At 30.9% G+C, this 13,406-nt stretch overlaps 5 protein-coding genes across 5 annotated transcripts, besides 1 other annotated feature; 2 read left to right on the top strand and 3 right to left on the bottom strand.

Annotated features, from left to right (window-relative positions):
• Positions 1-823: 823 nt before the first annotated feature.
• On the bottom strand, positions 824-1,837 carry TVAGG3_0441610 (thioredoxin-like family; the record flags this gene model as incomplete). The annotated part of the gene is made up of 1 exon (XM_001315711.1): positions 1,361-1,837. One exon carries the CDS (start codon positions 1,835-1,837, stop codon positions 1,361-1,363), a length of 477 nt encoding a protein of 158 aa, XP_001315746.1.
• Positions 1,838-1,949: 112 nt separating this feature from the next.
• On the bottom strand, positions 1,950-2,735 carry TVAGG3_0441620 (cyclin-dependent kinase inhibitor 2C-related family; the record flags this gene model as incomplete). Its single annotated transcript, XM_001315712.1, has 1 exon — positions 1,950-2,735. The coding sequence occupies one exon, from the start codon at positions 2,733-2,735 to the stop codon at positions 1,950-1,952; it is 786 nt and encodes a 261-aa protein (XP_001315747.1).
• Positions 2,736-6,399: 3,664 nt separating this feature from the next.
• On the top strand, positions 6,400-7,341 carry TVAGG3_0441630 (FK506 binding; the record flags this gene model as incomplete). Its single annotated transcript, XM_001315713.2, has 1 exon — positions 6,422-7,246. The coding sequence occupies one exon, from the start codon at positions 6,422-6,424 to the stop codon at positions 7,244-7,246; it is 825 nt and encodes a 274-aa protein (XP_001315748.1).
• Positions 7,342-7,942: 601 nt separating this feature from the next.
• On the bottom strand, positions 7,943-9,661 carry TVAGG3_0441640 (poly ADP-ribose polymerase family, member PARP family; the record flags this gene model as incomplete). Its single annotated transcript, XM_001315714.1, has 1 exon — positions 7,943-9,661. The coding sequence occupies one exon, from the start codon at positions 9,659-9,661 to the stop codon at positions 7,943-7,945; it is 1,719 nt and encodes a 572-aa protein (XP_001315749.1).
• Positions 9,662-10,872: 1,211 nt separating this feature from the next.
• Positions 10,873-11,956, top strand: TVAGG3_0441650 (RNA binding; the record flags this gene model as incomplete). The annotated part of the gene is made up of 1 exon (XM_001315715.1): positions 10,880-11,872. The coding sequence occupies one exon, from the start codon at positions 10,880-10,882 to the stop codon at positions 11,870-11,872; it is 993 nt and encodes a 330-aa protein (XP_001315750.1).
• Positions 11,957-13,157: 1,201 nt separating this feature from the next.
• Positions 13,158-13,406: part of a mobile genetic element that runs on past the window's edge.

Here is a 13,406-nt window from a genome sequence, read left to right on the forward strand (position 1 = left end):
CAGACATAAAATCACTAATCGAGCTTTTTCAATACTCAAAATTTCATATAAATCTTTGTTATTTTTTCTCTCATCGCTTATTTTATTAAATATACATATTTCCTCTCACATATCCCTCTTCATATATATTGGATCTCAACACTCATCTATTAGAACAATATATTTTCGCTTAATCTCATATTATTCATTAACAATCTTTCATCTTCTTATTTCTAGTTAACCTACCAATATATATATAGAATATATGCCCAATTACATATTCAGATACATTAAATTCAAGAAATTCTTCTAATATTATTCTCCTATTCATAATAAAATCATATTTAGTCTCACATCACAATTCTATCAGTTCTCCAATATCATATCATATTGGTAACATCACATATATCTCTTATAATATCACTTAAATTTGTATTTTTTTATTAATTATATTTAATTAGTTCTACATTCTATTATTATAGAGGTTTGACAAACTCATCAATAGTTAAAATCAAAATCTATTCAGAACTTTGAATCTAATGAAAATTACATTTCGATATCTTTTTGCAAGCTTAATTTTTTGTATTATCTTAAAATACATTTAGTAATGTTATGTACGTATTGAATTCAAATTATAGCGCAGTAACATGCAACTCATCTTGAGATTCACATTTCATTTTCACAATTATTGCATATATACATCAATAACATATTGTACTCATATATCTACACGACTCTAAACTCAATGACATCAAATAATGCTTGTAATATTTAAAATAATTTTTGCATTTTTGATTCTCAGCTTAACTTCTATAAATGTCACCAAAACATTTCATTCCTACCAAGAAATATTATATTAGTAATTAAGCGTTTATTACCATTGTTACTCACATCATATTAATTCATTTTTGTAATTTTTTAAATAAATGACTGGAATCATAAACCCTATGTACCCATATCAACATGTTAAAATTTCAAAGTCTGAAACTTAGTATACATTGAGTTTCATGAAATCAGATAATCTTGTAGATTTCTTAAATATTATATATTGCTGGCCAATAATGATGCAGCATGATTCTCCATCATATCAGCATTCTAAACATATCTTTATTTTGTCAATTGGCATAAATTAAGGGTGCTTTTCAGGCGATAAATGGTATTTTAGATACCTGGGCAGGGGGTCATGAAAAAATTGCAAAAGTCAAAAATTGAGGGTACTAAAAATTTGAATTCCTAAATTTTTGTTCCAATGTTACAGTGTCATGTATTGATCTTCGAACATCATGAGTTATTATAAGATGAACCTGATCCGCAGATACAACATATATAATATTTGATATCTTAATATATAGATTACCATTGAATTTTATCATATTAAATCTTAAATTGGACTTGAAATAGCATATTTTTTGCCTTTGTATACTTCTAACGATTCATCTATGATATGCTTTAATTGTTTCTGATTCAATTGCCTAATAAGCCTGCTTTTTAATTGATCTGATTTATTTTGATCATAAACTTGGCCTTCTGGAATAAAGAATAAGAAATATGGCTTTCCATCTTCTTCTTCCATTTGCTCTTCGTTTGGTAAAGCAAATACAATTATAGTTGGAAATCCAATTGGAATGCCTTCAGTATAACAAAACTGAACACTTGCATCTTGATCAACATAGAATGCTTGAATCTCATCATTGTTTTCAAGAGATTCCATTACTTCTTGTAATGCATAAAAAGTGTATCTGCATGGCGGAGACCAAATAGTTCCAAGAAGAATAATACTTACATGCTTCGTTCCTGTTTGTATTTGTCTGATAGCATCATCTATACTAGTAAATTGTGGAATAGGAGGATTAATCATTTTTTTGAAATAAAAAAATCAATTATTATTGTTTAATCTTTATTACGTATTTCATTCAATTTTTGTAAAAATTGAAAGCTTAATACGGAATTAATTATAAAATATATGTTTTTCAATATGTCAAATGATCAAAAACATCTGTTTCTACTCCATTTTGAATGAGAACTTCCTCAGCTAATTTCATGCTATAATTTATTGCAATGTTAAGAGGAGTTTTTCCTTTATCATCTTTGATATTTATTTCTGCTCCAGAATCAATAAGAAGCTGTATTATTTTTGGATCATTTTTAATGGCAGCATAATGAAGAGGTGTTTTATAATTTTCATTCTTTGCATTTACATTTGCATTATGTTCCAAGAGATATTTTGCAATTTCATAGCTGTGATTTTTTGCTGCGAAATGCAGAAGTGTATTCATCATTGTATCAGTTGAATTAACACCAGCTCCATTTGCAATAATCTCTTCAATTAACTTCAGATCGTTCAAATAAATAGCACTATGGAGTGGAGTATATCCATTTTTATCCTTTTCATTTATATTAGCTCCATGAGAGACAAGCGTTTTGATGCCATCATAAAATTGTACTTTAACTGCAATATGTAGAGGAGTTTCGATATGACAATTTCGAGAATTTGGATCAGATCCATGATTCAAAAGAAACTCTAATAATTCTGACTTAACTTGTATTGCATAATGAAGTGGTGTTTGTCCATCTGAGGTTGCTATATTAATATTTGCTCCATTTTCAACTAAAAATATAACAGTTTCTGAGTTACTGTACCATATAGCCAAATGAAGAGGTGTTTCTCCAAATTGATTTGTAGCATTAATATCCAAACCATAACACATCAATAATTTAATAACTTCAACTTTATTTCCCCTTGCTGCAGCATGCATATAACTCTCTTTTACAGGTGACAAAAAATGAATATAGGCTCCTTTATCAATAAGATATTTCACGATTTCTGTGTAGCCATAATGACATGCATATTCTAATGAGTTTTGACCAAAATAGGGTTGTACAAACTGGCACGCCTGCTGGCACACCTTTTTTGGTCAGCTGGCACGATTTTTTTAAAAAACACATTAAAAAAGTCACTTTTTGCCCCATCTAATGAGATTTTTTTTACAATTTTTTTCCCCTTAGTTTTCAATTTAGATATGATTTTAAGCTCTCCAAATTGAAGTTTACCTGATGTTTCTTAGTTTTTATGATAATAAAATGTTGCAAAGTTGAGTTTGGATTCAATAAATTTAAGAAAATTTTATTTTACAATGAAATTATAAGAAAGGATGTTTTTATCCTATGTCAAAGAGAATACATTTGTAGATCCCGACTTTTGACATGGTTGAAAATTCAAAAAAAAATTCAAAATTTAAAAAAAAATTAAAAAATATAAATTTCATGTTAAAAAATGATTTTTGAAATTTTTTTGGAAAAATAGAATGTCATATTTTTATGTTTTATTGCTATTTTTTACGAAATCAATAAAATATTTGTTAATTTGGCTGAGATTATAAATAAAATCTTTCTAAATCTTGCAATTGATTGCTAAAATCTGTTTTATGTATTAATTGGCATTGAGATTCGTTATAAAAGAATGCGAATTATTTTGTATGAGTAAACGTATTTTGTAAAATTTCAAATTCTCTTCTCTTATTACTTACCTTAGATCTCTCGGCTTTTAGCTCTCAGATTTCGCTCATAGAACTCAGGTTTTAGTTATGTACTCATAGATGTATCATTACTGCCCGCAGATCTCTCATTACTACCTTACTAACCAGATCTTAACTCTCCGACTTTACTAACCAGATCTTAACTCTCATTACTACCTTACTAACCAGATCTTAACTCTCATTACTAACCAGATCTTAACTCTCATTACTACCTTACTAACCAGATCTTAACTCTCATTACTACCTTACTAACCAGATCTTAACTCTCATTACTACCTTACTAACCAGATCTTAACTCTCATTACTACCTTACTAACCAGATCTTAACTCTCATTACTACCTTACTAACCAGATCTTAACTCTCATTACTACCTTACTAACAGATCTTAACTCTCATTACTACCTTACTAACCAGATCTTAACTCTCATTACTACCTTACTAACCAGATCTTAACTCTCATTACTACCTTACTAACCAGATCTTAACTCTCATTACTACCTTACTAACCAGATCTTAACTCTCATTACTACCTTACTAACCAGATCTTAACTCTCATTACTACCTTACTAACAGATCTTAACTCTCATTACTACCTTACTAACCAGATCTTAACTCTCATTACTACCTTACTAACCAGATCTTAACTCTCATTACTACCTTACTCAACAGATCTTAACTCTCATTACTACCTTACTAACCAGATCTTAACTCTCATTACTACCTTACTAACCAGATCTTAACTCTCATTACTACCTTACTAACCAGATCTTAACTCTCATTACTACCTTACTATCAGATCTTAACTCTCATTACTACCTTACTCATCAGATATCTAATTATTTACATATGATTTCTCACATCTCACTCAAGTCTCATTACTTACCCTATCTTTTTAACCTTTTCTGATAATTACTGAAATAACTAAATCCTTTTTTTAGTTTAATTCTGATATTAAATTTTTAAAATCTCTTTAATTTTTTGAACTACGCCTTTAATTTGTAATTGCCGATTTCACAGATTTGAACCATTTAATAAAATAACATTATTCAACTTAATCATATCAAACATGGTAGTTTGATTTTCAGATCTACATTTTAAAAACCTCTTTATTATCTTGAGTTATACTTTTATTATATAATACCTGAGTTCATAACTGAAAACTCTTAATTAGAGTACAATATTCAACTTAATCATAACAAGATTTGTTGAATTTCAAATTTGATTTATATCTTCCATCACTTAAAACTCTCACAGCTTACAATATAAGCTAAAAAGTATATTTTCATAGTAATAAAATTAATTATTAAATTTTTTACTTTTTCCTTTCCAAAACTAGAAAAAAAGGAAGGGAAAAGGGAAAAGAAGAAAGAAAGAGAAAAGAAAAAAAGAAGAAAAAATAATGAGCATATTATATAATTGTGGTCATAGGCCGAGTGGCGTGGAAAGGATGTCGCCCTTCGGGCTCCACCCTTTCCACGCCACGAGGCCCGATTTTTGGCCACTTTTTTGATTTTGGCCGCGTGCCAGCTCCTGGCAGGCGTCCCGCAAAATTGTGCCAGTTTGTACAACCCTAGACCAAAATATGTTGTTTGATTCACATTGGCTCCGAGACTTATAAGCTTTTTAACTACTTCAAATTCATTTGCAGAAACAGCATTAAGTAAAGTAAACTGAGTTCTATTTCTATATTCTATGTCTGCACCATTGTTGATTAGAATTTCACAAAGATAAGGTATTAAAAAATATGGTGACTCTAATAGGACTTTGTTTATATCTACATTCTCACAAATTATGATCAGAAAAGCCTCTAAGTTATTGTAATTTTTTGCATCTTCCATTCGAATTTTTAAGTTAAAATTATTCATTAAATATATGATGAAATCTGTGTTATGCGACATAATTGCGTATTGCATTGTTGATGGCGATGGAGTTTCATATGCCATGTATTCTTTAATTATATTTGAATTTGCTCCAATCAATGCGTATTCTAATTCATCTTTTATTTGAAATTTTAATTCCGATCTAATGAATTTAAAACACTTTTCTGAGCCGCATAGTGCAGAAAATGATAGAATGTTATATGAGTTAATATTATGAAATCCTTCCATTTCTAGTTTTATGTCACAATCCCCATTAACTAGTCTTCTAAATTCTTCTCAATCATCATTAATAATTGCCTTAAAAATTGGATTAAAATCTTCAATCGTTTGTTTAAAATCTTCTAATCGACTAATATAAAAATTGTCAATTGGATAATCTTTTGCTATTAATTTTAATATGTATAAAAACGAATCAATATTCCGACAATGTAGATGTGCTTCCACTGCAATAAGATTAGTTATTGCGGAAATCCTGATTTTATACTTTTCTATTAAAACTTCCTTGATGTTAGTATAAATTTTGCTTAATTCGCATTCATCAGCTGTACACAACTTATAAATTGAGTCGAAAGTATCGATATAGTCTGTAAAAGTATTGCGTAACTCATGAAAAGATAAAGATGACCTCTCCATGTCAGACACTAATATAGAAATATGAGTATTGCTTAATAAAAGAAGTATTTCTCCATAAAGTGTATAATTGCATACTGAAAGATTGATCGTAGCACTAAACTAAAATCACAATAGAACTAAAAGTTACCAAAATCACTTATTGCATATTATAAATATCAAGTCCATGTATGGTTTATTTAAATTGCGTAGAAATACCTTATTGAACTTCTATATTATTTAATCGAAATTTTACAAAAATCAAAGAAATTGATGTTCAAACGCATATTTTGTCTTGTTTGATCCAGGTTGTTTTAAGACCGAAATCACTTTAAAGATTTTTGATATCGGATAAAAATGGCCGGACATTTTAGTTTACAAAATAAAGCCGCTGATAAATAGTCAGTTCATTTGTCATGTCTACAGAAGCTGCTCCAATAGATGTCACAGGAAATGGCGATTTGATGAAATACATCATCAGAGAAGGTACAGGCCAACAAGCTAAGAAGGGAGATAAGTGCTCAGTTCATTACGTCGGAACATTAGAATCCGATGGCAGCAAGTTCGATAGCTCCAGAGATCGTGATGAGCCATTCGAATTCACAATCGGTCAGGGTGTCATCGAAGGCTGGTCCCTCGGTGTTGCTACAATGAAGGTTGGTGAACTTTCAAAGTTTGTTATCAAGTCTAATCTTGGTTACGGTGCTGCTGGCTCTCCACCAAAGATTCCAGGAGGTGCTACACTCGTCTTCGAGATCGAGCTCCTTGAAATTGTCGTTGAGAAGACAAAGGAAGAAGTTATTGCAGAAGCTAACGCTCTTTGCGATGAAGCTAACAAGAAGTTCCGTGAAGGTGACTTCGCTGGTGCTCGTGATGCTTACCACCATGCTCTTCATAAGATTGCTAGGCAATACGGCTCAGATATTGACCAACTCAAGGTTAAGTTCAACAACAACCTTTCCCTTGCTCACGCTAAGCTTTCAGAATGGGGTGAATCCCTCCACCATGCTGAATCTGTCCTTCAAACAGAAGAAAACAACGTCAAGGCTCTTCTTCGTAAGCTCGAAGCTGAAATTCACCTCGACCACCTTACTGAGGCTAAGGAAACCCTCAAGAAGGGCTTAGCTGCTTCCAAGAATGACAAGGTCTTCCAGGCAATGGGTGAAAAGATCAAGGAAGCTGAGAAGGCTGCTGCTAAGGTCCAGGATAACCTCTTCGCTAAGATGATGGGCAAGAAATAAATATGAATGTTAACCTTAAACTAATTTCAAAAAAAAATATTATTTTTATTTTTAATTATGAACATTCTTTTCATTAAATATCGATTAGGATTTCTCAAACATTCATTAAATTTCTATTCTTTTTCATTAAATTTAGATTTTTGGCACCATTTGAATGAAGATATTCAATTATTTTTATTTTTAATGACAGCATGCTGTACACAAAAGATCTGTTTTGCTGCTTTTGTCTGTTTCATTGATATTTACTCCGTGTGAAAGCAGAAGCTCAACAATTTACTTCATATAATCAATTAATCTTTTGAACCATGTGATATGAAATATTTGCAAAGAGATGTGATATCAAGCAATTGTTAATAGGTTGTAAACAAATGATTTGTTAATTCGAAATGATTAAAAATAGCATATGATCAAATAGTAATGCACACAACAATAACTTAGTCCAAAAATGATATCAAACGCTAAGATTACACTTATGCCATGCTGAATTTAGTAATATATGAGATAATAAACTCGTAAAGTCTCTTTATCAACTTTTTTGAAAGATATTCACTCATTGTTGAGGCAGGTGTACCATTAGGAGACTTTGTGTAAGGAAAATTAGTTTAAATTCAATATCTTCTCAAAAAGAAATCCTTTATCTAAATCATTTATTAAAAAAAGAGAAATTAGTAATTAAAATAAATATTTTTAAAGGTACTAATCGACATCAGCATCAACTACATTTTTGAATATTTTTCTAACAGCGTTTGTTGCACGGTATTCCAAGATTTCCTTGAAATCAGGAACGTGTATTCTTGTAGAACTCTCTTTCGACATATCCATTGTATTATATTCATTCATATTTCCAATTATCAGAACTCTGAGCTTCACTCCTGCCTCGTTTTCAGTTACGTAGCAAGTATCGGTTTCTCTGAGTCCAGATGTCAATACTTCGCAAAGGAAAATAACGTTGAATTTCCTCATATTACTTCTTCTGAACTTATTCCTAATTTCCTTGCTATAAGCATGTGCCTGTTGACTCTTTGCAGCCAGGTAAATGCCTTTACCGTACACTTGGCCGTTCCTTTCGTTTTGTGTTCCACTCATAACTTTTAATCCGTTGTGAAGAATGGAGAAAACGCAATCGAATGGGCATCCGTGGAATAAGTAAAGGGAAATACTGTCTTTCTTCTGTTCATTGAACAATCTTTCCTTTTCTTGATCAGCGGATAAAATGAAAAACTGTCTTCCAACATCTTTGAAGACGCTTAGGCTTCCTTGTAAGGATATGAGTTGGTTCTTGTTCGAATAAATGATCCATCTTACGATTTCGTATGGAATATGTTTGTATTCTTCGTAAAATTGCTTATTTGGTTCATTATTACGCAGAACAAGGAACTCATATAGGTCTGCTTCTGATGCTTTTGTCGCCATTTCATTAACACCAAGCAAATCCCTGAAAACTGCGTTAAATCTCGTTTCATCGAACTTGTAATTGGGAAATAGGTAGTTAAAGATACGTGGTGGTGGTCGTGGGTCCATGAAATTGCAGCCATTTGCGAAGGCACTGATCAATAAGTCAGCGGCGTATGGATCTCTTTGGATTTCGAAAAGTAAGTTGGAATCTGCAGGCTGGAATGGCTTGGCATCGCAATCTGTGCATGTTGTAGGACGAATGGTAACGAAATTAAGTGGTTTCAGGCATCTGCAGCAGTGATCTTGGAAATCAAAGTAAATTTCCAACATTTCGAGGATTAAATAAATCAATGGACAATCTTCTAGTTTAAATGGCATCTGGAACTTTGTATCATTCTTACTAAATTGGCCAATTCTAATTGCGTTCCTTGCTTTGTCAAAATCGCCTTGAAAGAAGCCTAATGTGCACTGCACAACGGAGCTATCATATTTCTCCATAGTTAATTTGTTGAATGCTTCTGTTTTTGTGTAATCTATAACAGGTTTAATTACGTAAGCGGCAGACTTGTAAAATTCGCGTGGTTTGAAGTTCGGCTTAAAGAAGTTTTCTATAACTTCCATCATCAATCGATATCCAATAAATTGAAATCCATATTTTGAATTTTGAACTAAAATTTCAGGTTGTTGGTCCCAGCTGTAATCTTTAAGCTTAATGTTAATATTTGCGATGTTACAGTCTGTGAAAAAGTAGGATTCTCTAAAGGCAAGAGGTAAAATATTACTTGGAAGAACTAAAATGATTTCTCCTGAATCATTTGAATCAGACAATATATTGTTTGTGACATTGCGAGTCCTAGTGAGTATATTTCTGAAGAGAACGACTTTCATATCTACATGAGAAGTTTCTGAGATTATTTCTACTAATTCTGAGCTGGAGCTGTCATATATTTCTTCCTCCTCTTCAACCACTTCATATACTTCTTCTTCTTCTACTATTATTATTTCTCCCTCATCAGACATTTTGAAAAAAAAAATATGCCAATAGATATAAAATTTTAGAAACAATTGGAATTATGTCACAATATTCATGATGCAATATGAAAAATATTGCAATTTTGAATGAACGGAATAGGTGTTTGTGAAGAAATATTATTTGCAAAATTATATCAATAGGATTTGGAAGTGCAATGTATTGTAGTATATAATAAATTATCCTAGAAATGCATCAGATAGCATTCAATATGTTCGAATCCATGTAAATATTATAGATAGAACATAATCATATTCTTTTTTAAATTTTTGGAGCTTTTCATTCATTTTAAGTTAATTGTTCTTTGAGGCATTTGTATATTCTTTGTTTGCAATGAATCGGTAATGATCTAAAATAATCATACCTTATATTAGATCAATAAGCATTTTCTATATTAAATATCTCATATACTCAGGATCAAAATGATATTGGTATATATGTATTTACTTATCACCACATATATAAATATATGAATTCCGAAATATCGTAAATGATGGGATATTCATAAGTATAAATAATGCATAATCTATAGTTGCAAATGTGCATAATAGTTAAAAGATCTCAAGTTTAATTCATTCCGAAATTCGAATAAAAAATCAAAAAATGTAATTAGTTAACTGATATTAACTTTGAAATATGATTTCACATGTTCTGGATATTATTGTTAATTAGATAAATCGTATTTTTTAAATGAAAAATAACATTTCATTTTAAAATCTGAAAAAATATTATGAAAAGGCATGGATAACTGATGTAAAATGATATAAATATTTGTCTTCTCGCTATATGATAATTGTACATCATTAAATATATTTTAATTAAAAAAAAATATAAATAATGGCCAAATTATGATCATTTTTGATGAGTAAAGTGATTTAAAAATTTGTGTATGTTGTTATAAATTAAGCATAAGGCGGCACGCTTGTTCACTGAGTCTAAAGCAAGATGAGTTTGATTGCATTCAATTCAAATAAAAAAGTGAATAATCTTACATTTCATCGTAATATTGTTGTAATGCCCATACCCTATATAAATAATCTTAATAAAATTTGGTCTCAATTTATTCTGAGATGCGAAGATCTGACAATACCAAAATAATTTTATGTACCCATTACACATTAAAATGATAACTATTCAGAATTAATAAACGTGCTTCTCCAAGCCATAAAAACCGCCCAAAGTGACACTTTTGCGAATATTTCAAAAGAATGCAATTTGTTAAGCGTGTTTATGAGCCTAAAGATAATGGCATTCACGTATCGAATTTACCAGCTGTAGTGTCAGCTGACTTCCTTCGATCATTATTCCAAGAAGCAGGAAATGTTATTAATGTCGTATTAAAACACAAACCAACTCGATGTTTTGCATTTGTCGATTTTTCACTCCCGTCGGAAGCTCAACTTGCTGTGCAAGATTTTAATTACACAAAACTCAACGGCGATAGTATCATTGTTACAAGAACAACAGCTGAAGTTCTTAATGCGATCAAATCAGGTGAAGCCAATCTGTATGTGAAAGGATTAGATACTACAGTCGATAGTATTCAACTTCATGAACTATTTTCAAATTATGGCGAAGTTATTTCTGTAAGAGTACCAATTCTTAATGGAGTTCCAAGAGGGTTTGCTTATGTTCAATATTTAAAGGTCGAAGATGCACAGCGTGCTCAAAAAGAATTAACAGATTCAACAATTAATGGAAAAGAAGTAACTATCCTCAAATACCTCAAAAGAGAAGATAGACCGATGAGTGAAGCCATGCAGCGTAACCTTGATCCTACTTTTAAGAATATATTCATTAAAAATCTGCCGGAAGAAATTAATACACTCCTTAAACTCCTCGCGTTATTCAAAGAATACGGAACAGTAACTTCCGCTCGTATCGTACCTGAGAAAAGAATCGGCTATGTCCTTATGGATGAGCACGATTCGGCTGTTCGTGCTGTTGTTGGGTTAAATGGACGTACAATCTATGCATCGCGTGTATCATGCTGCAGATCTCTTTCTTACCAGGAGAGACAGAAGTTTATGAAGAAAGCATCAAAGTTAGAACCGGATGAAAAGAAAGCTGACGATAACCAACAGTCTTCTTCATCAAGTACTGATTCTCCTAGTACAAATGATGCTTCTATATTAACCCCGCCAGCTCCTCCATCTCCACAAGCCCCTCAAATGTTCAAGAATGAGGAAGGAGCAAAATAATTAGTTTCGGAGTCTGTTAATAATATTCTATATCGCATTATATCAACATATCTATTTATTTGATTTATATTGTGTTTGTGTCGGTAATAAAATAATTTACTAACTTAAATTTTAAATTTCAATCTATTTATAATTCATTTTGTCAGTGTATGATTGTTTCGATGCAAAATAACTTAAATTAAAGATCAAATTTGGATTTGTAAAAAAATATCTCTGACAAAATTTCCATTTCGGATGAGCATATGCTTACAATTGCAATGCAAAATTTGTTGGCTCTCACTTGTCTAAATCGAAGATGAAAATAAAAATATTATTATTTTTATTGTTGTTAAATATGTTAAGAATGAAAAACTATGCTTTTTAGGTAGTTTTATATCAGATGTTATTGGATAAATCTTATCTTACAACAAGAAATAAAAATATCAAAAATCGTTTTTATATCTATTTAATTTCTTAATCAGTGTCTTCGCATCAGGATTTGTGTCTTCTATTTTGCTTAACCGCTTGAACATCTTTTGATATTTCGTGATTTTATTTAATCCTGCATTTGTTAGGGAAATATTGTATAAAATACCGATTATTGATGTCTGTAATGAATGAGGATACTTTGTTAGTGATGAATTTGCGATACAATACAATACTTCGGGCATCTCTGCGATTCGAATTGCATTTTCTGATTTTGCTGATAATTTCCATAGAATTTTGGATGTTTTTGATAGTTTTATTGTATTTCTTCTTATTTCAAGACTTTTAATTGACTTTTGTTGTAATCTGATTATTTTCGTTTTCAGTTCAAGGTATTGGTTATCTGTGATATAATTCATGCTTTTTGAACTTAATTTGTTTATGAGACCCATTGTTTCTCGTACTATTTCTTCATATTTGGTAAAATACTCTTCAGAATGAATTTTAAACTCGCTGTCTATATCATTGGAACTAAATGTCAGGAGTAATTCAGTGTAAAGTCTTTGGAGGCTGTCAATTCTAGTATTTAATGAACTATAGATTGTATCCATTTTAGTTTGATGTTTGTCACTTTTTCCACATCATAGGATTAATTACTTTCGAACATCATACATAGAACTAGATGAATTAAAGTTGATATTTTAATAAAATTGGATCATGAGATCGTATTTGAAAAGAATTTGATTGGCATTACGATCGGATGTTGTCATCGATAACTTCAATCGTTATAATTTTCAATAAGTATGATGATTGTACGAAGATTTTGCCTGATTTTGGAGATAAGTTGGCAATTTTAATTGCTGGTTCATTGGCGCCTTAAGGGTGCACACGAGAGGATCATGTAAACTTCAGAATTTAGAACCTTATTTTTAGGCATTATCTTGGCTACCTATTTAGGCTCGAAAAGCAAAAAATATCAAAAAATACAACTTGACTCCATTATGACCCTTTCATGGAGGTAGTTTTTATCCGCTAGTATTTTCCCTTTGAATCTCTTTACAATTCGAAATCAAATTCAAATCTCAGTAGAAGAAAGGAAGAATCGACTTACTACGGTTGTAATACGAAT

The sequence above is a fragment of the Trichomonas vaginalis genome, chromosome V (genome assembly GCF_026262505.1).
Source record: "Trichomonas vaginalis G3 chromosome V, whole genome shotgun sequence".
Lineage (NCBI taxonomy): Eukaryota > Parabasalia > Trichomonadida > Trichomonadidae > Trichomonas > Trichomonas vaginalis.